The sequence below is a fragment of the Protopterus annectens genome, chromosome 10.part0 (assembly GCF_019279795.1).
Source record: "Protopterus annectens isolate FY-2018-M chromosome 10.part0, PAN1.0, whole genome shotgun sequence".
Classification (NCBI taxonomy): Eukaryota; Metazoa; Chordata; order Ceratodontiformes; family Protopteridae; genus Protopterus; species Protopterus annectens.
This window is the reverse complement of record NC_056744.1, coordinates 1,627,439,867-1,627,464,708: the sequence shown is the minus strand read 5'-3', so window position 1 is coordinate 1,627,464,708 and position 24,842 is coordinate 1,627,439,867. Positions and strand designations below refer to the sequence as shown.

Genomic DNA, 24,842 nt, shown 5'->3' with positions numbered 1-24,842 from the left:
AGCTATGAGGTGACATGCTTGGCTCAGACTGTGTGAGTTTGTGGACCCCTTCAAGGCATCTTTTACGAATGCTCCCTTCAGTGGTTCTTTTCTTTTTGGGAAGACCGTATGTAACACCCTTGTCCAGAGTGAAAAGGATGGGAAGACCTTATCTGCTGTCTGAATCCGCTTCTTTAGTCCTCAAAGATCCTTTTCCAGGAATCAGAGAGGGCAAAAGAAGATGTGGTTCCGGCAATCACAGTTTTCCTGGGACTCTCAGGGCAACTCGTCCCCTAGAGGCAGAGGGGGACATGACAGACGCCGTCCCAGAGGCAGAAGGGGTCCAAGGAACTTTGAGTCGAGAGCAGTTCTCGGACAGGCCCGCACAGCAGCCCTGAGGGGTTGCCCAACTGTCCTACTCTGGAGGCAGTCAGGGGAAGATTATCATTGCACCCAATGGCATGGGAGTCCATAACTGCAGACCGTTGGGTGCTTCAAATAATATCCAGAGGTTAGACCATCCCGTTTGTTGCCGCTCCGATCCAATCAAAGCACCTCACAGATATTCCACCCGTTCAAAAGGAGATGGCAGCGCTAGAGGGTTTCCAAGCTGCTTCACAAACGAGCCATCGAACCGGTCCCCCCCGATCAGTCCGGGTCAGGTGTTTACTCCAGGTTCTTTATAGTGCCAGAAAGACGGGGGACCTCAGACCCATCTTGGACCTGTCAACCTTAAACCTGGATGTCGTCAAACAGAAATTCCGGATGGTCCGACTGCAGTCTATTCTACCATATCTTCAGGAATGCAACTGGATGTGCTCGATAGACCTCCAGGACGCTTACTACCTTATCAAGTTTCACAGAAGCTCCAGGAGATTCCTTTGCTTCCGGCTGTGAGCCAGTCATTTCCAGTTCAGAGCCCTGCCCTTCAGTCTCACCATAGCCCCTAGCGTGTTTACTAAGGTAATGGTAGTCGTAGCGGCTCACCTGAGGCTTCAGGCGATTCAGGTATTCCCTTACCTAGACGATTGGCTCCTCGCTGCTTCCACCAAGCGTCGTCTTTGCTAAGCCAGAGATGACTTCCTTCATCTTGCAAACCTGCTAGGGATTACTGTCAATGTTTCCAAGTCCCCCTTGGACTTTATCGTGGCATGGCTGACACCCTTCGACTGAAAGTCTTTCTAACTCCAGACAGGGTCCAGAGTCTATGGGCTCATGTATCAATAATTCTTGGCCCCAGGTTACCAAAGCCGGGTGACGTTCTCAGAGCCCTGGGCTTGATGGCTGCAACAGTCTCTATCCTCCACTGTGCCCGTCTTCACGTGCATGTTCTTCAATGGACTCTACCCATTCAATGGTCTTAGCTAGATCTCCCCATGGACTATCCAGTTCAAATCAGCAAAGCCTGCAGGGTGTCACTCCTCAGGTGCCTCCAATCCCCGGAGATTGCAGTGGGACTCCCATTTGTTTTACCCACAGCCCAAGCCACAGTGACCACGGATGCCTCCCAGCTCTGGTGGGGAGGGGCATTATCTGGGGAGGGATGGTTCAAGGCATGTGGTCCCATATCGAGACCAGATTGCATGTCAGTGTTCTGGAGATGAGAGCAGTGCTTTTAGCGTTGCAAGCCTTCCACACTGTTCTTCCTCCGGGAACTATTGCAGTTCAGTCAGACAACATGTCAGTTGTCAGGTAAATCAACAAACAGGAAGGAACCAGATCTTACCCTCTGTGCCGCGAGGCCATGAGAGTGTGAGAGTGGGCGATCACCAGTTGGTTTCTGATTGCAACGCATATCCCGGGACACTCCAACATTTTAGCGGACAGATTGAGTCGGGCTATTCTAATGCCATACGAGTGGTCTCTGAAACCGTTGATAGCAGAGGAGATATTCCATGTGTGGGGACAGCCTTGCTGCAATCTCTTCGCATCTCCTTCCAATGCGAAGTGCAAAGAGTTCGCTCTGATTCCCTCACCAGGGGATCCCCCAAGAGACGCTCTAGTCCATGCTTGGCCTCCCGGGTTACTGTAAGCTAATCCCTCGTTACCACTCATTCCGAAGTTTCTTCAGAAAGCTTGTTGACTGGTGTGCAAAGTGATCCTCATTGCCTCATTCTGGCCTTGTCAAGTGTGGTTCCCCTTACTCTGGTCTCATGTTCTAGCTCCTCCTTGGATTCTGGATCCCTGCCTAGATCTCATTTCTCATCCCTCGGGCACCTATCCGCCCAACCTGGACAGCCTCAAGCTGGCAGCTTGGTTGCTCCAGTTCCCTTTGTTGCCAGGACTCCCGCTCTTTCATCTTCAGTGAAAACTATTCTGGTGGCGTCTCATAAGACTTCCACTAGAAAGATTTACCGCAGTAAATGGAAACGATTCTGTATTTGGACTACAGAGAAACCTGGATCCTTTTACAGCCCCTGTCTCTGCAGTGTTGGGATTTCTTAGCCAGCATTTTTCAGCAAGGGCTATATGTTCATCGTGCATACAGCTGCAGTAATCACATATGGGTTCTCTGCCGTCAGGCGGGTCCTCGGTCGGCTGAATTCCAAAGTCTTGGTCCGGCGTCGGTTGTTGTCGCCTTCTTCCCTGACGTCAGTGCGACAGGGGTATATAAGTAACAGCCGACGTCATGTTCTCCAGTCTTTTTTGCCGCGCGGTGCCCGAAGCAGAAGCAGTTCGCAAGTGCCGGTCGGCCAGCTCCTGAATTTACGAAAAATTGGAAACCGAAGTCTTCTTTAAAGCTAAGTACCCCATTGGGGAAACTTTTCTTGCCTCAGACCGATGTCAGACAAAGTTAACAGTTGTATTTCTTGTGGGAAGCAAATACCGCATAAGGATTTCCATTCCCTCTGCATACCTTGTTTAGGCCCAGACCACGACGTCTCGGGCTGTCGCTTTTGCGCTACTTTCAATAAACGCACTATTAAGTGTCGGGTGGAGTTCGCCCAACATTATTTTGGTAAAGCCTTTGATTATAAAATGTTGTCAGATACTCCCGACTACCGCTTTGTCCAAAAAATGAAAGGTCAAGGACCGACACGTGAGGTCCGCGGTCTCCACCGACACCACGCCAAAACCGGCTGCACTTGGTCCGGTTCTCAGCGAGACGCCTATGCAGTCCCTGACTACCGACGACACTTCATTGGCGGTGTCTTCTGTACCCGAGACCGCTGGTACCGCGGCCCTAACTCAGACTACAACCACCAAAACCACTGTGAGTGTTGAGCCTCCTAATGTGGACAGGTCCACTTCCACCCAGGGTGTATTTAGACTCTCTTCTTCCTTTTCCATTAAGGCCTTCACTAAGTCCAAATCAGCCATGCATCCCAAGAGGCCTGTTGCACAGGGCCCATCCTCAGGCCCCATGCCTAAAAAGCAGATGCTTAAAATGGCTGAGGATTTAATTTTCTATATCAGGGGTTCCCAACCCCCTCCAGACAAGAGACCCAGAGTGGAGGAAGACTCTCCCTCTTCTGAACAGGGCTCCATTTTCTCAGAACATTCTGATGTGGAGGAACACTCATACTCCCCTTATGAAGATTCTGATGCAGAACAGTCCATTCCTTCTGTATCTCCCCCAGGGGATTTTTCTTTTGGGGAAACCTTGCACACCTTGAGGGAGCACTTCCATTGGGAAGACCAAGACTTTTCTGATTCCAAGAAAAGGCTTAGGGAATTTCTTTTGTTACCTCAACACAGACCTCTGGCTATTCCTCCTGTCCTGGACATACTTGATGATGTTTACTCGGAGGCTTGTCTCAATCCGGATTCCCTGCCTCCTGCACCAGTCAAACCTGATTGGTATTACAGAGTCCCTAACTCTCACCAATTTCTTTTCAAAAGCCATAATGCTGACCCTGAGACCATTTCTCAAGGCCCCAAGGGAATGAAGGCCTCTACTGCCAAGAATCCACTACCTTCCGAAAGGGAATCTAGATCCTTAGAAAGGTGGGGGGAAAAGGTATACACCTCGACCACCCTAGCCATGAGGGCCTTAAATTGTCAGTTCCATATGCTTAAATATCAGCAGTTTCTGTTATCTCAATTAAGAAACAAAATATCTCAACCTGAACAACCAGATTTGAAGGATTTGCAGGATATGATACATAGTGCAGAACAAGTGGGTAAACACACCTTACAATGTGGTTATGTTGCCTTAGAGGCCTCAAGTAGAGCCGCTGCTACAGGAGCAGTCATTCGTAGACATGCCTGGCTTAGAGAACAAAGCTTGCCTGATCATGTTAAAGCTAAACTACTAGATGCTCCTTTACAGAAGGATGTGCTATTTGGTACTAATGCTGAGGAGATACTACGCAAAATGGAAGAAAAAGCTAAATCTATGCAAACTGTCAAGGCTTTTCTACAGGTACAGCCACCTCATTTTAGTAGAAATTGGCCTACAAAAAACTGGTCCTTTCCAGCCACAGACAACCCCCAAAGAGGTAGATACAGGCGCTCAAGGGGCAGAGGACAATCTCAAGGATCATATAGAGACAGGCAATGGCCAACTCAAGCACCAAGAGGTGGCGAAGACAGTGCACAACAATACAGAAAGCAAACCCAATGACTTCCCCCTTTTCATGCCAAGCAAATCTCAGCTGGCAGCTTCCTTGGGAGGAAAGCTGGCACTATTTTCAGGAAATTGGCATATCACAACAGACAAATGGATCCTGGACATAATAAACAGAGGCTACAGATTTCATTTTCACACTCTTCCAAAAATGAGAGGCATGCCAAACCTGCCACACAATCAAAGGGCAGAGGCACAAATACAAATTACAAAACTCATGGACATGAAAGCCATTCAAGAGGTTCCGACTCACGAACAAGGCCAAGGTTTTTATTCCAGACTTTTCCTGATACCAAGAAAAGGAACCGACTGAAGACCCATTTTGGACTTATCCATCCTAAATACATTTCTACTGCACAAAATTCAAGATGCTCACATTACAGCAGCTTCTTCCCATGCTGGGCAAGAGGTTTTGGCTGGTAACATTGGACCTCAAGGAGGCATACCTGCATGTCCCAATCAGACAAAGCTGCAGAAGATACCTCAGATTTCTTGCAGGTTCAATCCACTATCAATTCTCTGCATTGCCATTTGGCTTATCTACTGCGCCCAGAGTATTCACGAAATGCCTGGCATCAGTAATCACCTACTGCAGACTTCAAGGGATACAAATTTACCCTTATTTGGACGACTGCCTGATCCAAGCGGACAGCAAGCACACTCTTCTGGAACATCTGGCTTATGCAACACGGTTACTGAATTCTCTGGGATACACAATCAACAAAGAGAAATCCAGGCTAATACCATCTCAGAAAATAACTTTCCTGGGTGCCAACTTGGACACAAACACCCAGATGGCCTATCTTACGCCAGAAAAACAAGGGCAACTAACTCAGTACTTCAAAACACTAGCAAATTGTACCAGGCTTACTGCAAGGAAAATCCTGCAGGCTCTGGGCTTCATGGCATCTTGCATTCTTTAATCCCATGTGCAAAGTTGCATATGAGAAAACTTCAATGGTACCTAAAAAGCCTATGGTCTCAACACAGCCACAATTTGGAAACAATAATACCAATAATTCCATGTTTGCAAAAGGAATTTCTATGGTGGGCCCAAGCATGTCAAACAAACACAGGTCTCCCATTCTGCAAGCCTCAAGCAAATCATCACAACAGACGCCTCAGATTACGCCTGGGGGGCGCACATGACAGGCAGGTGAATTCAGGGAAAATGGTCCTTAAAGGAAAAGCACCTTCACATCAATCAAAAAGAAATGCTAGCAGTAATAAATGCAATTACAGCATTCAAGGACCTCCTGCATCCAGGGCAATTATTGATAAAAACAGACAACACCACAGTGATGTGGTACATAAACAAACAAGGAGGAACACATTCTTATCCCCTGTGCAGACTAGCCATAACACTTTGGCTCTGGAATGGCAAATCGAACTTCAAGCACAGTACTTGCCAGGTTTGGAAAACACGCTGGCAGACAATCTAAGCAGAAATATGACAGATCCACACGAATGGAAGCTGCATCCACAGGTGTTTACAAAGATAATCCAAGCATGGGGAAGGCCAGACATAGATCTCTTCGCCTCCCACAGGAACCATCAACTGGAAAAGTTTTGTTCAAGGACTTTTCATCCAAAGGCCTGGAGGGTGGATGCCCTTTCATTCAGTTGGACAGCATGGACAGTGTACGCTTTCCCACCTCTGCCTCTTCTACCCAAGGTGCTCTTGAAAGCAAGAGCAGACAGACCGAAGATGATACTGATTGCTCCAGACTGGCCAAGACAGCACTGGTACCCACTCCTAAAGAGCCTAACACATACTCCTCCCTGGCCTCTACCTCTAATGCCTCTTCTGCTAACTCAGCACAGCTACAAAACTCTTCACAGTCAGCTGAAAACACTCAATCTTGCTGCATGGAAAATTCCTTAACACCACAGCAGACCCTACTCTCCAAAGAGGTTCAGGATGTCATTCTGGAGGCCAGAAGGCCATCTACTAGGAAGACTTGCTCAGCAAAATGGAAACGATTTTGCTCTTGGAATGAGAAAAAAGGCCAGGACCCTAGAAAACTGAATTTGCATCAGGTATTACAGTATCTAGCTGAGCTGCTGAACAGTGGACTTTCATTTTCCTCCGTAAAAATCCATGCCTCAGCCATTTCTGCAGAATTCAACACGGATCCACTGTTATTCTCTCACCCACTTTTAAGACAATTTCTCAGAGGGGCTAAGAATATAAGACCATCAAGGAAACAACCAGTGCCAGCCTGGGATCTTAATTACATTCTAGAAAAATTAACATTGCCTCCCTTTGAACTAGCTGCCTCAACAGATTTGCAATATTTGTCCTGGAAAACAGCTTTCCTTCTGGCCATTACCTCAGCTCGTAGGGTTTCGGAACTACAAGCCCTCATAGCTGTGCAGCCCTTTCTTATCTTCCATCAGGACAGGGTTTCCCTTCGAACCAACCCGTCATTTATGCCTATAGTGGTATCCAGGGTAGCTTTAAATCAAGCCATACACTTACCTACCTTTTACCCTAATCCTCAAAACAAAGGAGAAAGGCTGCTACATTCCTTAGACATCCATAGACAGCTACGTTACTATTTGGACAGAACAAAGCCTTTCAGGAAATCACAACAACTTTTTGTGTCTTATGCTGTAGGAGCTCAAGGGAAGCCTGTTACCAAACAGACAATCTCTAAATGGATAGGCCACTGCATACGATTTTGTTACTCCTATCATGGGAAATCTGTCCCTGTAGGCATCAGACCACACTCCACCAGGGCCACAGCTACCTCTACAGCCTTCCTCAGAGGAGTTCCTACCAAAGATATCTTGGAGGCAGCCACTTGGAGTTCTGTACATACCGTCACAAGACACTACCACCTGCCTTTATATTCCAAAACTAGAGCAGACTTTGCTACTGCTGTGTTGCAGGGCATTCTGGCTCACCCCAGTTCTACCTAGTGCCTACCACCCTGTGCGTAGCTTTGGGATTCTACGCATATATGATTACTGCAGCTGTATGCACGATGAAGATAGTACAGTTTTGTACCTACCATAAATGTAGATGTTCGAGTGCTAATACAGCTGCAGTACATTTTTCCCTCCCTCCTTCCCCTCTAGGTATAGGACTAGTGGCTAACACCTCCTCATACAACTTATTTTGGGTTATCCTCATATGGTGTATTTGCTTGCAACTACTATTTTTTTGATAACATTGCATTGCTTGTATATATCATATATATATATATATATATATATATATATATATATATATATATAATTAATCTATTGCCTTCCTTTTGGGGGCACCTGACATCTGGGGCAAGAAAGACTGGAGAACATGGCGTCGGCTGTTACTTGTATACCCCTGTCGCACTGACGTCAGGGAAGAAGGCGACAACAGCCGACGCCGGACCAAGACTTTGGAATTCAGCCGACCGAGGACCCGCCTGACGGCAGAGAACCCATATGTGATTACTGCAGCTTTATTAGCACTCGAGCATCTACATTTATGGTAGGTACAAAACTGTACTTTCCTCCACTGTGAAGGTGCAACTGGCAGCTATTTCAAATTTCCACGTTGGCGAAAATATGATGCCCTGGCCTCTTCTAGACTGTGTAAGGCTTTTCTTAAAGGCACGTTTCTTTTGCGTCCTCTAGTTAAGGACTTTGTTCCTCCTTGGGACCTTACCTTTCTTCTCCAGGCTTTAGTTGCTCCCCCCTTTGAACCTGCAGCATCAGTAGATTTGAAGTTCTTATCCTGCAAGACAGCCTTCCTAGTGGCCATTACGTCGGCTAGAAGGGTTTCTGAGCTTCAGGCTTTGTCTGCCGTGCCCCTTACTTGATCTTCCATAAGGACGGGGTTTCTCTCCATACAAACCCTTCTTTTTTACCAAAAGTGGCTTCTGAATCAAACATTAATCAAACAATTAACCTGCCTGTTTTCTTTCCAATTTTTCAGAACAAGGGTGAATATAAACTGCATTTGCTAGATGTTCATAGACAACTTCATTTTTATTTACACAGAACAAAGCCCTTCCGTATCTTTTTCTAAGCCCTTTTTGGGTAAAGCCATCTCAAAGATTTCCTTAGCTAGATGGATTGCACTATGTATTTCGCAAATTTACAAAGACAAAGGTTAGTCTCCACCTGGTCCTGTTAAAGCTCATTCTACCAGATCTATGGCAACTTCTGCTGCCTTTTGGTCTAGGGTCTCATTGGATAACATTTGTGCGGCAGCAACTTTGGCAAAGTCACATACCTTTATTTCTCATTATAAGTTGGATTTGATCTCCAGAGGGAGAGCATCCTTCGGCTCTGCGGTGCTCAGGAATATCCTTCCATGAGAGCCTCCCAGGAGTTTGAATAGCTGGGGACTCTGTCACACAGGTTGCAGATAAAATGAAGTTTACTTAAGATAAAGAAGTTATGTACTCACCATAATGTTCCATCTGAGTAGTTATACTTAATTTTTCTGCAGCCTTCCCACTCTCCTTCCCCCACCTTCTCATGAGTTTTTTATGTATGGTTTATGCTAAGTTGAGTTGTTGATTGGTTTGAGTTGTGGCAAACTCGATCTGAGGGAAGGCAGGAGATGGTGATGGGTTATGGGTAAGGGGGAGGAGCTTGGAGCTCAGAGCAGTTAGTAAAGTTGCAGGTTCGGATCCGATATGGATCTGAATACCCACAGGTTGCAGAAAAATGAAGTATAACTACTCAGATGGAACGTTATGTTGAGCACATAACTTCTTTTTTAGATCTGCCTGCCAGAGGTATAATTATCTTTGGCAGTGCTGTCATTCATGACATCCATTTCTGAGTGTTTTGAATTGCTAGCCTGTTCCAAAGACGTGGGAGTGGCCGGGAGATAAGTCTGTCTTTTTAGCATGTCCTGTTTAAGTTGGAGGCCATTTTTAAGTCCCTGGAACGGGTAGCCCTAGACCCATTTGATTTACAGATATGCAGTAAGTTCATTAGGTTTGGGTCTTGCGTTGTTCTGTAGGCCAGGCACAAGTCTGCACGATACAGTATGTAGTGACAGGGATTTTAGTCAGTTCGTGTAAGGCACATGCTGGAGTCCCTTGATTATCTTTGTTAGAAGCCTCTGAGGTCTCTCTAATTGCTGTAGGTGCTTAGTATAGTACATACTGAATGGGGTGTTATACTCAGTTATGGGCCAGATAAGTGCCGAGTATGGGGGGGGGGGTTGTAACTTATTTTGCACTCAAGGCAGTGCTTTTAATAATCAAGTGAGCTAAAGGGAAAACTTTCCTTACAATGGTAAACCCATGGTAGTCGAAGTTAAGGTCACGGTCAACCTGTTATCCCAGGTCCCTTACCACTTCATGGGTACTTATGGTATTGTTATTGATTTGATAGTGTGAGAGGACATTGTGCTGAAGGGAATGATGATGCATTTGTTTGCATTCAGTTTGAGACCGTGACTAGTACATCAGTTGCTGGTCTGTGAGAGACCATCATGGAGTATACTGGCATCATTTGAGGATTTAGTGATTCCACCTAGCTTGCAGTCAGCGAGGCGCATTATTTTGTGAGAAATTGCCCTACCTGTAAATTGTAGAGCGAGAGAGACACGACTTAAGTGGGTTCCCTTTTTTTACCCCCATGTTTTGAGACTTGATCTGTACATCATTGTTAAAAGCTTTGGAGTTGAAATGTATAATGGAGTAAAATTTTGCCTAGGGCTTCTCTTTCTTTGATAGGAAGTCTCTTCATTAGTGCAGGATGCAGGGGGGTGTGGCAGTCAGCATTATCATGTTTACTGGGAAAGTCCCAACTGAGCATGAAATCCATTTTCAGCAGAGGTCCAGAGAGAAAAGCTCCATGATACAAGGTTGTTTTTAAAATGGATACACACACAGCTCCTATGAATAAGAATGCCAATTTTTTTTTTTTTCAAACAGGGTTTTTGGTGACAGGTGGAGATTATAGTTTTTAGGATGGATTCACTTTGAAGTCCGTTTCAGGAACAAACTTCTTACAGAATTAATTGACTGCAAAGTGCTAAAGAGAAAATAAGGGAGTATTTGAATGACATGCATAAGTTTAGAAAGATCCCTGTTAAGCAGGTATACATCTTACAAAAGCATTTAGCACAGTAAGATGTTCATCGTGTTTCACTGTTGCAGTCATTACAATTGGGCTATCCTGCTGGCAGGCTACCCGCAGTCGGCCTGAATTTTAAAGTCTAGGTCCGGCGTCGGTTGCTGTCGCCTCCTCCCTGACGTCAGTGCGCCAGGGGTATAAAAGATGCAGCCGACGCAATTTTCTTCAGTCTTTCTTGAAGTGCGGTGCCTGAAGTAAAAGCAGTTCGCAAGTGCCGGTCAGCCGACTCCTGAGATTTTCATGTTCAGATTTCAGATCTGAAGTCTTCATTAAAAGCTAAGTACCCCGTTGGGGAAGCTTTTTTTCTTGCTCCAGACTGATGTCAGAAAAAGTTAATAATTGTATTTCTTGTGGGAAGCAAATACCTGATAAGAACTTCATTCTTACTCTTTTCCTTGCCTAGGCCCTGATCACGACGTTGCTAATTGTCGGTTTTGTGCTAGATTTAACCAACGCACTATTAAGCGTCGGTAAGATTTTGCATTTCACTATTTTGGCAGAAGATTTAATTACACAATGTCGTCGGATAGCCATCTGACTACCGCAATTCAAAAGAAACACAAAGAAAAAGAAAAGGACAGGCATCCGAGGTCCAAAACTGACGAGGCTTATTCTGAGCCAGTTCACTGGTTTTCAGTGAGGCGCTTTCGCAGCCCCTTAAGCCCGCTACTTTAGAGCGCAGGCCGCTTCCGACTCCCACGTGGAGCCGACTAGGCCACTGGAAACTCAAGGTATTGGAATCTCGGAAACTGTTCCCTCAGATGGGTCCGGAGCCGCTGAGCTGGCATCGGCTTCTGAGGGTGTTTTCAGGCCTACACAGTTATATGTTACAATGACTTCAGCTTCAAAGGCAAAGACTAAAGCACCTCTAAAGACAAAGAAACCAGTACAACAGCCCCATGGACAGGCCTCCATGCCTAAAAAACAGATGCTCAAAATGGCCGAAGACCTAATTACTTTGATCAGGGTTTACCTTCCCCTTCCTGATTAGAGGCCTAGGCAAGAGACAGAATATTAATCTTAAGATCAGGTTTCCATTTCTTCTGATGCCTCTTCTGATCAGGAATACTCTCTTCCTCCCTATGAGGATTCTGATGCTGAAGAATCTATCCCTTCAGCCTCTCCTCCTGAGGGTTATTCTTTTGGGGAAACTCTGCATATCATGAGGGAGCATTTCCACTGGGAGAGCCAAGATTATTCAGAATCTAAGAAAAGGCTAAGAGACTTCCTTTTACTACTTCAACACAGGCCCCTTGCTATTCCACCTGTTGGGACATTGTAGATGATGTAATTTCAGAATCCAGTCTGACTCCTGACTCTCTACCTCCCCCTCCTGTTAAGCCAGACAGATACTACAGGGTTCCTGATTCACATACATTTCTTTTTAATAACCCTGCTGCTGACCCAGAAACTATCTCACAGGGTCCCAAAGGGGTCAAGGCTTCCATTGCAAAAAACCCTACCCCCTCTGACAGGGATTTTAGGGCACTGGACAGATGGGGAAAAAAGATTTACACTTCTGCTACCTTGGCTATAAGGGCTTTAAATTGTCAGTTTCATATGCTTAAATATCAGCAATATATTATGTCACTGCTTTAACAGAAAATGTTGATAAATTCTGAATGTGCAGAAAACAAAGAAATGCAGGATTTATTGCATGCAGCTGAACAAGTGGGAAAACATACTTTGCAATGTGGTTTTGATTCTCTGGAGGCCTTCTGCAGGGCTGCTGTTACGGGTTCTGTCATTAGGAGGCATGCTTGGTTAAAGGAACAGAATCTGCCTGATCATGTTAAAGCAAAATTATTAGATGCTCCATTACAGCATGATACCTTGTTTGGTGTTAAAACAGAAGAGGTGTTGAAGAAAATGGAGGACAAAGCTAAATCTATGCAAACAGTCAAGGATTTCTTACAGGTTCAGCTGCCAAGATTTAGCAGGCACTGGCCTACAAAGAATTGGTCCTTTCCAGTGTCAGACAGACCACAAAGAGGCAGATACAGACGCCCTAGAGGCAGATCCCAGCCCCAAGGCTCATACAGGTCTAAACAATGGGGTACTTCTACCTCCAAAAACGGAGAAGACAAATCACAGCCATACAGGAAACAGTCCCAATGACTTCCCCCTGCCTGTGCCAAGCACTTATCTTTTGGTAGCACGTTTAAGGGGAAAACTAGCACTTTTTTGTCAAAATTGGCACGTAATAACCCAGGACAAATGGGTCTTGGATATAGTGTCCCAAGGCTACAGGTTTCACTTTCACACCCTGCCATCGGCAAACGGTTTGCCAGACCTGCCAAAAAATCAGTGGGCTGAGGCACAAAAGCAAGTGTCATCCTTCATGCACGAGGGCCATTCAGCAAGTACCATAGCAAGAGCAGGGACAAGGATTTTACTCAAGACTGTTCTTGGTGCCCAGAAAGGACAAAGCCTGGAGACCAGTACTGGACCTATCTATTCTGGACACATCTGGATATTCCAAGATTCAAAATGTTGACCCTGCAGCAGCTTCTGCCCATGCTGGGCAAGAAGGCATGGCTTGTGACTTTAGACGTAAAAGAGGCATACCTGCATGTCCCAATCAGACAATCATGCAGAAGATGCCTCAGATTCATAGCTGGCTCAATGCACTACCAATTCTCTGCACTGCCCTTTGGCTTATCTACTGGCGCCCAGGGTCTTCACAAAATGCCTGGCTCCAGTAATTGCGTTTTGCAGACAAAGAGGAATACAGATGTATCCTTACTTGGACAACTGCCTTATTCAAGCAGAGAACAAGGACATACCACTACAGCATCTGGCGTTTGTAAAAAGATTACTAACATGCCTAGGGTACACAGTAAACGAAAATAAATCAAAACTAGTACCCTCTCAAGAGATAATATTCCTGGGTGCAAGCTTAAATATAACTGCCCAGATGGATTATCTCATGCCAGACAAACAAAGGCAACTGACTACTTATTTCAAAATGTTGGCAACAAAGACCCAGTTATTTGCAAGAAAAATTCTGCAGGCTTTGGGCTTCATGGCATCCTGCATTCTGCTAATTCCATATGCAAGACTCCATATGAGGAAACTTCATTGGTATCTAAAAAGTGTTTGGACTCAACATTGCCACAGCCTGGAAACAATAATTACCCTCATTCCCTCCCTGCAACAGGAGTTTCGATGGTGGGCAAAGGCCTGTCACCACAACAAGGGGCAGCCATTCGTTTTACCCACAGCCAGGAAGATATTAACTACAGATGCATCAGATTATGCCTGGGGGGCCCACATGGCAGGAAGATGTATTCAGGGCACATGGTCCACAACCCAAATGCATCTACATATCAACCAAAAAGAGATGCTAGCTGTTCAGAATGCCCTGACACCCTTCAAGGATCTACTTCATCTGGGACAACTACTGATAAAGATGGACAATACTACAGTCATGTGGTACATAAACAAGCAAGAAGGCACTCATTCCTACCCCCTATGCAGACTAGCCATGACTTTGTGGGACAGCATTGACTTACCATGTACATCTGCAGGCACAATTCCTGCCAGGAAAGATAAATACTTTGGCAAACGAGCTAAGCAGAAACCTCATGGAGCCACATGAGTGGAAATTGGATGCGCAAGTCTTCAGCATGATAACAAGGAATTGGGGATGCCCTGACATAGATATATTTGCCTCCCCTCACAACTGCCAACTACAGAGAATTCTGCACAAGGACTTATCACAAGCAAGCATGGAAAGTGGATGCTCTATCTTTCAGCTGGAAAAACTTAACAGTATATGCCTTTCCTCCACTGCCTCTCCTCCCCAAGGTGCTCTTAAAAGTCAGACAAGAGAAGCCAAAAATGATACTGATTGCCCCAGACTGGCCCCGCCAGCACTGGTACCCAATCCTAAGGAACTTGTCTCAATACCCAGCCTGGACATTACCTCAAATTCCTCACTTACTGTCCCAACACAGCAATCACATCCTGCACAGCCAACTCAAGACCTTAAATCTGGTAGCATAGCGGATAATGTAGTCATTGAAAACACACCTTTCTCTAAAGTGGTGATGGATGTTATTTTGGAGGCCCGGAGGCCTAGTACCAGAAAATCTTACGTTGAAAATGGAAGAGATTCTGTGCTTGGAACCAGGCACAAGGGATTGACACGACTGTACCAAATATTCCTCAGATTTTGCAATATTTAACTGAGATGCTGGACAAAGGCCTATTCTTTTCATCAATTAAGATTCATGCCTCTGCCATTTCAGCTCATTACAATACAGAGCCACCTATTTTTTTCTCGTCCTTTATTAAGGCAGTACGTCAGAGGATCCAAAGACTTAAGGCCCCCAAGGAGATCGACAATACCTGCATGGGACCTCAGTTATGTCTTGGAAAAACTCACCCTCCCTCCTTTTGAGCCAGCCGCTACAGCTGATATAAAATTTTTATCATGGAAAACGGCTCTGCTCCTAGCAATAAACTCTGCAAGACGAGTCTAAGAGCTACAGGCACTCATGGCTGTGGAACCTTTTATCATTTTTCATCCAGATAGGGTTACTCTGAGGACAAATCCGACTTTTATGCCTAAGGTAGTGTCCAGTGTGGCCCTTAACCAAACTATTCATATGTCTACCTTCTACCCAAACCCACAGAATAAGGGTGAGAGACTTCTGCATTCTTTAGACATACACAGACAGCTGCGCTTCTATTTGGACAGAACCAAAGCTTTCAGAAAGACTGAGTAATTACTAGTGGCATATGCTGCAGGATCACAAGGAAAGGCTATCTCAAAGCAGATTATTTCAAAGTGGATAGGTCACTGCATTCGTTTCTGCTATTCACAACATGGCAAGTCAGTGTCTAAGGGCATTAGGCCACATTCAGCCAGAGCTGCAGCCTTCCTCAGAGGAGTACCAACCAAAGACATTTTAGAGGCTGCAACCTGGAGTTCAGTGCACACTTTTACAAAGCACCATCACTTACCACTTTACTCTAAAGCCAGGACAGGCTTTGCCACTGCAGTTCTGCAGGGCCTCATAGCCGCTCCTAATCCTATTTAGCTCCAGCCTCCCAACCTTAGCTTTGGGATTCAACCCAATTGTAATGACTGCAACAGTGAAACACGATGAACATAGTACAGTTGTGTACTTACCATAAATGTAGATGTTCGAGTGTATTCACTGTTGCAGTCCAGGTTACCCTCCCACCATCCCCCTTATCTTTGCTAGAACTTGTCTGTACTTCTCTATCCTGTACAACGTATGTGGTGTATTTGCTTGTAGATGAAGGAAAAATTTACCTTGGTGCATGCATGCTTTATTGACATATTTTTAGCCTACCCTTTTGGGGGCACCGGACATCTGGGGCAAGAAAAACTGAAGAAAATGGCCGGAGCTAGACTTTGGAATTCAGGCCGACTGCGGGTAGCCTGCCAGCAGGATAACCCAATTGTAATGACTGCAACAGTGAATACACTCGAACATCTACATTTATGGTAAGTACGCAACTGTACTTTTTGCAACAGAAAGTAGAATTTGGAGAACTTAAGACAAGAAAAATAACCAGAGATCCTATTGAGGTCTTAGAGATGTTTTTGAAATTTTATAAACATTTGTTTAAAGCAGAGGACTGTGGAAACCTGGAATGTACAAAGTTTGGACTGCAGATTACAGAGCCTGCCTTCCATATCGGGTATTGATCTGTGTAGGCAAAGAGAAAGGGACAGTGGAGTCCTAAGTGAAAAACGTGCTCCTGTAGACCTTTTTAGTTGAACCTAGAACAGAAGCTGCTGTTAAAAAGGGGGTTATTGGTAGGGCATGTAAAATATTGCACGAAAGCAATAAGAATCGGTCACAGAAGGTCAGAAAAGATTGGGAAGAAAGATTGAAAAAACAATTTACAGGGGAGCAATAAGCGTACATATTTTTGACTCCCAAGTATGAAACTAAGTCCAGAAGAAGGTTTAGGATTTTTGCTTGGAAATATTAGCATCATTATTTTTATATCCTAAGCAGACTTCAAAGAATTTTTCCTCAGGTAAGTAAATCTTGATGTGATGGGGGAAGCTATAGGGAACTGGGAACTTTTTTATAGTGTAATGCATTGGCAGATTGGGGGAGGGGAAGAATTCCCTAGAGTAGTCCGTCAGAAATATTGGAGGAACAAATGGCTGTAACTAAGGAGATGATTTCAGCTAGGACAGAAAATATGAACTGCCTAGACATAGTAAGGACTTAAGTTTAATTGTGTTGGTTGCCTAAAAAGCAGTTGCTAGAACATAGAATGAATATTATAAAAGAGAGAAAAGAACTGGAAGAGTGATCTTTAGATAAAGGAAAGAGCAAATTACATAAAAATAAATGAAATTTGTGGGAAGAATGCATTCAGAATAATCAGAGGGAGAAGTGATGTTTGAGGGAACTCAGGAATTGAGCAATTTATATAATGTTGGACTGAAAAGCAGTTGTTATAAACGAAGAAAAATCTGTAATGTAGAATGTGTGTAAATAGGTGGAAAAAAGTTAATATGGTTGGTTTCTTTTCTGTTAATGTGTGTGCGCCCATGTTTTGCGTGATATTTTAATAAAAGTGTTTAAAATAACTTTAATTGCATGAACTTGATTCTGCATGCAGTGCCTGCCTCTGTAGGGCACTATGCTTATACATTTGCTAGTCTCCGTTGAAGGTTTATTCTCTGTTATTTCAGGAAGTTGAGCCGTATGGTTGCCCCTCTGGCACAGTCAACAGCATGGAGAGCAGCCACTCTGTTCCAAGCATGTCAATCAGTGCAAGTAGCCAAAGCAGTAGTGTCAACAGCCTAGCAGATGCTTCTGATGACAGTGGAGAAATGGCCATGATGCAGGAGGGTGAACACACAGTCACATCCAACAGTTCTGTTATCCACAGACTCCCAGTAAGTTGCTGTCTCATTGCTCTCTCTTGCTTCTGTACTGTTTTATTTGCATCTGTTTCTTTTGTTAGTGGATGGTTATGAGAATTTGGGAAGCAGGAAGTTTTGGCAAAATGTGCTGCTTAAATGAAATGTAGGCTCTACCCTTAATTATTGTTTCATGTTTGATATGGCTAATTCTTTAATTCACTTCCTTTAATCATGGTTATTGCTTCTCATCCTTCACAGGTAAAATATATATTCCCCTTTTATTTATTTATTTTTTTATCCAAATTTGTTAGTGTGCTGAAAAAAAAACGTCTCTTGTTCTGTCATGTCAGGTGACCTCCACTCATCTGTTTTTCCCATGTTACAAATCTGTTGTAACTGGGTTTGGTGCCTCAGTCACACTGGGCTACAGTGTCTATGGATGGTGTGATACACAGTTGGGAAGGTGGCATTATGCATAGAGGTAAGCACTCTTTATAATGTGGCAGCACTGCCTGCCAGCCACCACTTGTTGATATGCCCAGAATTGCAATGCTCTCTGAGGAGTTGTCAGGCAGGTGCTCTGTCCCCACCTAACTTGCTATGTTTCTAAGCTGTTTCTTAAGCCATTGTTGCCACCAGTGTATTCAAAGCTGAAGTTTGTTCTCCAACTCAAGACTGGTGAATGAATTCTGTCTTAAATCTACAGATCTGAAGTAGGAGATTCATTTGTCTGCAACCTGTGGGTTATGGATCCGACATCGGATCCGAACTGGCATGGTTTACCAGCTATGGATCCAAGCTCTCAGCTCCTCCCCTCACCCATAATGCCCTGCTCTCCCTACATGACCTCAGATCTTGTTTGCTGCGCTGGTGACCAGATTTGTGTTCCTAAGCTCTTCAGCTAAGTGCTCTTTTTCTAGTGTTTAGAGTGTTAAAATTTGTATTTTTGTGTGAAAGTTGTGTGAAAGTTTAGGTTTCCCTATTACTTGATTATACTTTCTAGTGTTTTTAATTTAATTTTACTTTTCCCTCCCCTCGCTGGTAGCGTAGTGTGTGTTTGGGCCTGTTGTGTGCTTTAGTTACTTGCTTTTACCTTAGTTTAAGTAACTTTTTTTTTGTACTTTGGGATGTCTGAACAACCCAAAGCTGTGTTCTCAAAGTGCTCCGAGTGTGGCCATAAGCTTTCCCCGGCTGATGGCCACACTCGGTGCGTTAGATGCCTTGGGGTTGAACACCTCACTTCTGGATGTTCCATTTGTGCAGGGTTCAACCCCAGGGCATTGAAGGAGCGGAGGTCCAAGCTTGTCTTGGCGGGTCTTTTGCCACCGGACTCGGCTCCGGCCTCCGCTCCTTCGGGGGCAACTGTTTCTACGGTTGTCTCCTCTCCGGTTCCCTCCTCCTCCTGGGACTCAACCTCCCTGTAGTGGTTCGGAGGAGAGGGAAGCTAGAAGAAGGACCGAGGGAGAAGCACCATAAGCGGCGGGCCGAGACCTCTGTTTCGCCCCGCCAGCCAAGCTGGCTTCTCCTCCGGCCTCCTTGTCTGCTGGTTCTCCTCCTCGGCTCCGGTCACCTGTGTGTTTTCACGGGACCTGAGGAGGAGGAGACCCGATCTCCGCCGAGGCTATCCAGGAGGCACTCTAGGCCTACCTCGGTAGCCTCCGAGATCGACCTATAGCCTGTCAGATGCTGATCTGGACCGGATGATGAGAAGTTTCATCCAGGCCCAGATGCAGATGGGAGTGCTCTTGCCTCCCCTCTGGGGAGCTCAACCCCTTTCTTTAAGCCAATTGCTCCTTCTCCGACCCGCTACCGGTTGAGCAGTTGGAGCCGAGCAGCTTCGAGCCGGGGTGGGTCGGCGCCGATAGTCCTTGGTACTGGATCCGACCCTGCCCTCGAGTGCGGATCCGACCTCTGAGCCTGGATCCGAGCCGGATCCGGGGATCAGTGCTCTTCGCACCGTCTGTGTCGGAGCGCAATGTCCCTTCGGATCCGAGCGCTTCGGCGACGGCTCCGATCCACTCCTCGGCTCCCCCTTCGGCTTTTCTTCAGAAAGCCTCTCGGTTGGGGTGCAGAATGATCCTCATTGCTCCTTTTTGGCCTCGACAGATCTGGTTCCCCTTCCTAAGGTCTCACTCAGTGAATCCTCCTTGGATTCTAGATCCCATTCCGGATCTGATTTCTCATCCATCCCACTTACCTCCTCCGAACCTGGACAACCTCAAGCTGACCGCTTGGCTGCTGCAGTTCCACTCCTGATCAGGACTCCCAGTATTTCGTCCCCTGTTAAGGCCATCCTGGTGGCAGCTCATAAGCCATCCACTAGGAAAGTCTACCGTAGCAAGTGGAAACGGTTCTCTTTGTGGGCGGAACGGCAAGGCCTAAACCCCTTCACAGTTCCTCTTCCTTTGGTGCTTGACTTCTTAACCACTCTTTTTAATGATGGTGCCAGCAGTTCCACGGTCAAAGTACAACTTGCAGCAATTTCTCATCACATTGGTCATGACTCCAGTCCACTGATGTCTGCCAAATTGTGTAAGATTTTCCTTAAAGGTACTTTTCTTCTCAGGCCCCCTATAAAGCAAGCGGTTCCTCCTTGGGACCTTTCCTTAGTTCTTCAGGCCTTGACCGCCCCCCCCTTCGAACCGGCGGCTACGGTAGATCTGAAATTCTTATCTTTCAAGACCGCCTTCTTAGTAGCCATTACTTCGGCCAAGAGAGTCTCAGAGCTTCAAGCATTATCAGCTAAACCTCCGTACTTGGTCTTTCATCCGGACCATGTTTTCCTCAGGACCAACCCGTCCTTTCTTCCTAAGGTAGCTTCTGAAGCAAACATTAATCAATCCATTAACCTCCCTGTTTTCTTCCCTAAATATCAAAACAAGGGTGAGTACAAGCTTCACTCCTTAGACGTTCACAGGCAACTTAGATTTTATCTAAACAGGACTGCTGGTCATAGGCAATCCGACCAGTTGTTCATTTCCTTTGCTAAATTTAATTTGGGCAAGCCAATTTCCAAAGTCTCATTATCTCGCTGGATTTCACAATGTATCTTATTAGCTTATCAAGCTTCGGGAAGGCCCAGACGGAGGGTGTACATGCCCATTCAACCCGGTCAGTCTCTACCTCAGCAGCCTTTAAGGCTAGGATTCCTCTAGATGATATTTGTGCAGCAGCCACGTGGGCTTCATCTCATACCTTTATTTCCCACTACAAGTTGGATCTTGCATCTAGGGATAGAGCATCCTTTGGCTCCGCGGTGCTCCGGAATATCCTTCCATGATGGCCGCCCAAGATTCAGGTAGCTGGGGACTCTGTCCCACAGGTTGCAGACAAATGAATCTCCTACTTCAGATTTAGAAGTTATGTTACTCACCATAACGTTCCATCTGAGTAGGTGAATTCATTTGTCTGCAACCATCCCGCCCTCCTATCCCCCTGGCCTTTCAGTTTCCTGCATATGTTGTGTTACCCTTTTCAGGGTGTTTATGCTGTTGGCAAACTCGATCTGAGGTCATGTAGGGAGAGCAGGGCATTATGGGTGAGGGGAGGAGCTGAGAGCTTGGATCCATAGCTGGTAAACCATGCCGGTTCGGATCCGATGTCGGATCCATAACCCACAGGTTGCAGACAAATGAATACACCTACTCAGATGGAACGTTATGGTGAGTACATGACTTCTAATTTCTTGCCTCTGCGTAGCCTCTGTCATATGGTTCTTCTGCTTGTTTTAGCTCGTTTTAAAACATATGCCTTTTTATGTAATCTTCATGGTACAGAGGGCTGAAGCACAGACTGTAACCCATGTGATCTTGAATTGATTGATGACTGAGGTGCCGATGAAGGAAAGCATCAGAGTGTGACTAGCATTGGCTTGCTCATCCTGGGAACAGGGAAATAAGTCTGTCTTGTCTTCTGCACTTTGTAGAGACAAGTGTGTAAAACAGGTGGTAGTATAGTCTGGAGCTGTGTGCTGGATACTGTGAAGCAATGCAAATGCACAGTAAACCTTCATGGAGAGATGTGGGAGTAGTGTATATATGCGAGGGGAAGGCATGGCAGGCCTCACTGTGACACAAGCATGTACAACATCCACTTTGATAGGAAGGGGTTAAGACTCAAACAGAACACTTCCTTCAGTAGGTAGTGGCTGCCAAGAACTCCTGTCTTGTACCCACCCCACCCCCACCCCTGTCTCTCTGGACCATAAGATGAGGCAAATAATTTCCAAGATAGGGAGAAGATCCCCCTCCCATGAGGTCATATGAGATCCTTATGTAAAGGCAGGAGGGGGACATAAATGGTTCCACATCCTCCAGGAAGGGCTTGATGGTCAGTAGGGGGAGGTAACTGGAAAAGGTTGTGTTTAACATGTTGACTACCATTTGTTGAATAGTGTTGCATAGGATTTCTTTTACCAACAACATCTTGAGAGTAAAGATCAAACAGCAAATATTTCATTGGATTCTCTTATTTTTCAGAGGGACATTTTCTTAGCTTTGGGCACCAAGGGTTGTTTATAAAAAGCAATCTTTTCAGATGGATGTTTTGGTTGACAGGAAATTAATTTTCACTAATGTCCAGTTCACAAAGATGAGAAATGCATTGACTGCTTTGAGAATAAGATATAGGGTTAGAGAATGTTGTACTCTATGATGGGTCTGATGAGTGATGAGTAGAGGGGCACAATTACCTCTTTTGATCTTCTGTCATTTTGATGTCAGGAAAAAAGGGAAAGTGCCAATGTGGGCACCAGATACCCCACAAGGACGCCTATGACAGCTGTGTTTTTTGCCTAGGCCAGTAACACAATCACTCCTCCTGTGCTGTTTGTCAATCATTTGTGCCTAAGACCTTGCTCAGCCATCTAACCTCATTAAATGTCTACCTCGAGAACCAGCGTCTCAAATGGTCATCCCTTAGAATGGATCCTGCATCAGAGACCACACCTGAACCTTAACGCAAGAAGGCCAAGATGATCTTCGTGTTTCACTGTGCAGTCATCACATTTGGGTTATCTGCTTGCAGGTAGCCCTCAGTTGGGCTGATTATCAGAGTCTTGGGTCCTGTGTCAGTTGCGCTCTCATCTTTCATGACGTCAGGTAGTCGGGGATATAAAGCATACAGCCGACGCCATTACATCAGTCTTTCTTGCCGTGCGGTGCCCGAAGCAGTTCGCAAGTGTCGGTCGGCGGACTCCTAAAATTTTTGTTTTCTAGTTTCAGATCCGAAGTTTTCAATTAAGCTAAGTACCCCATTGGGGATCCTTTTTCTTGCTCTAAACCGATGTCAGTAAAAGTTAACATTTGTGTTTCTTGTGGAAAGCAAATGCCTCATAAAGATTTTCATTCGTACTGCATTCCTTGCTTAGTCCCAGACCGCGACGTACTTCGCTGTTGGTTTTGTGCCTTATTCAAACCTCGTACTATTCGTCTGCTCATTTTCGCATGTAAATATTTTGGTACTTGGTTCAGTTATCCAGCGATGGCTTCGGTAAGCCACCTGACTACCGACATTCCGAAAAAACGCAAAGATAGACAGACTGCATAGGTCCAAAGCTGCCGACGACGCTTCTCCTAAGCTAGTTGCCAGTTCAGTAATCGGTGAGGCGCTTTCGCAGCCCCTGATACCCAATACTTCAGTTTCGTAGGCCTGTACTGAGACCCTTTCGGAGTCCAGTATGCCGCGAGATGCTTCTTCGACTATGGAACCTGCGAATGTGTCAACCTTGGATGGGTCTGGAGCCGCTGTGCAGGCAGCGGCTTCTGAGGGTGTATTCAGGCCTACTGACTTGCATGTTAAACCAACGCCATTGCCTACTTCAAGGCCTAAAACTTGATCCATGCGTAGAAAACAGTTGCCCAGACTGCATGGTCAGGCCCCTATGCCTAAAAACAAATGATAAGAATGGTTGAAGACCTTATTACTCTAATCAGGGGAAGCCACCCTTCTCCCTCTAAGAGACCTAGGACTGATTTTCCTTCTGATTCTTCTGGTCAGGATTCTGAAATTTCTGTTTTCTCTGATGACCAGGAGTTGCCCTTACCTACCTATGAGGATTCTGATCCAGAGGACTCCATTCCCTCTGCTCCCCCTCCAGAGGATTTCTTTTTCGGTGAAACCTTGCACACTCTTAGGGAGGATTTCAGCTGGGAAAGCCAGGATTACTCTGAGTCCAAAAAGAGAATTAGGGAATTCTTACTACTACCTCAACACAGGCCTTTAGCTATCCCACCTGTTCTGGACATTGTAGATGATGCTTTCTTGGAATCTAGCCTTACCCAAGCACTTTACCTCCAGTTCCCAGAAAACCTGACGGGTACTACAGAGTACCTGACTCTCAAGTTCCTCTTCAAGAATCCTTCTGCGGATCCAGAGACCATTTGCAAGGACCAAAAGGCATTAAGGCTACTGCTGCCAAAAATCCTACCCCCTTCTGATAGAGATTCTAGAGCCTTAGACAGCTGGGGTAAGAAGGTATACACTTCTGCTACTTTGGCCATTAGGGTTTTATATTGCCTGTTTCATATGTTAAAGTATCAGCAGTATGTTAATGGGGCTACTTAAACAGAAAATTATGTTGATTTCTGACTGTACTGAACACACAGAATTTGCAAGATTTAATTCATTCTGTAGAACAAGTTGGTAAAGATACTTTGCAATGTGGTTTTGATGCTGTAGAAGGATCTTGCAGGGCTGCTGTCACTTGGTCTGTAATTAGAAAGCATGCTTGGCTTAAGGAACAAAACTTGCAAGATCAGGTAAAAGCTAAATTACTCGGTGCTCCCTTAAACAAAGACCGCCTTTTTGACAACAGAGCAGAAGTTGTTCTCAGAAGGATGGAGGAAAAAGCTAAATCTATGCAAACTGTTCAAGATTTTCCTACAAGTGCATCCTCCCAGATTCAGTAGGCATTGGCCTTCAAAGAACTGGTCCTTTCCAGTCCCTTCTAGGCCTTCTCAGTCCAAACCCAGAAACAGCAGACCACCTAGGCTACAGTCTCAGGCTACGCACAGACCTAATCAGTGGGGGGCTCCCACTTCCAAAGCAGGGAGTAGTAAGTCACTCCTTATGGATAAATGGCATAATAACTTAACCTTAACCCTTCCAAGCCCTGCTCAACTACCTGCTCCCTTAGGAGGAAAGCTCGCTCTGCATGGAAAAACTGGGAACTCATTACCCAGGACAAATGGGTTTCCCAAGGATACAGACTCCACTTCCACACACTACCAACCCCAATTGGTTGGCCAGACCTACCCCCAGATCAATGGGTGGATGGTCAACAGCAGGTTCTCCCTCTTCTCAATATCAGGGCTATTCAACCTGTCCCAGCAGAAC

General features: G+C 45.5%; 1 protein-coding gene across 1 annotated transcript in view; it reads left to right on the top strand.

The window, feature by feature from the left end:
- TAOK2 (TAO kinase 2) overlaps positions 1–24,842 on the top strand; it is a gene marked incomplete in the record, with an annotated part of 2,530,163 nt that overhangs the window by 1,365,772 nt on the left and 1,139,549 nt on the right. The window contains 1 exon segment of the mRNA XM_044086327.1: positions 17,334–17,540. Coding sequence (XP_043942262.1) covers positions 17,334–17,540 — 207 coding nt within the window.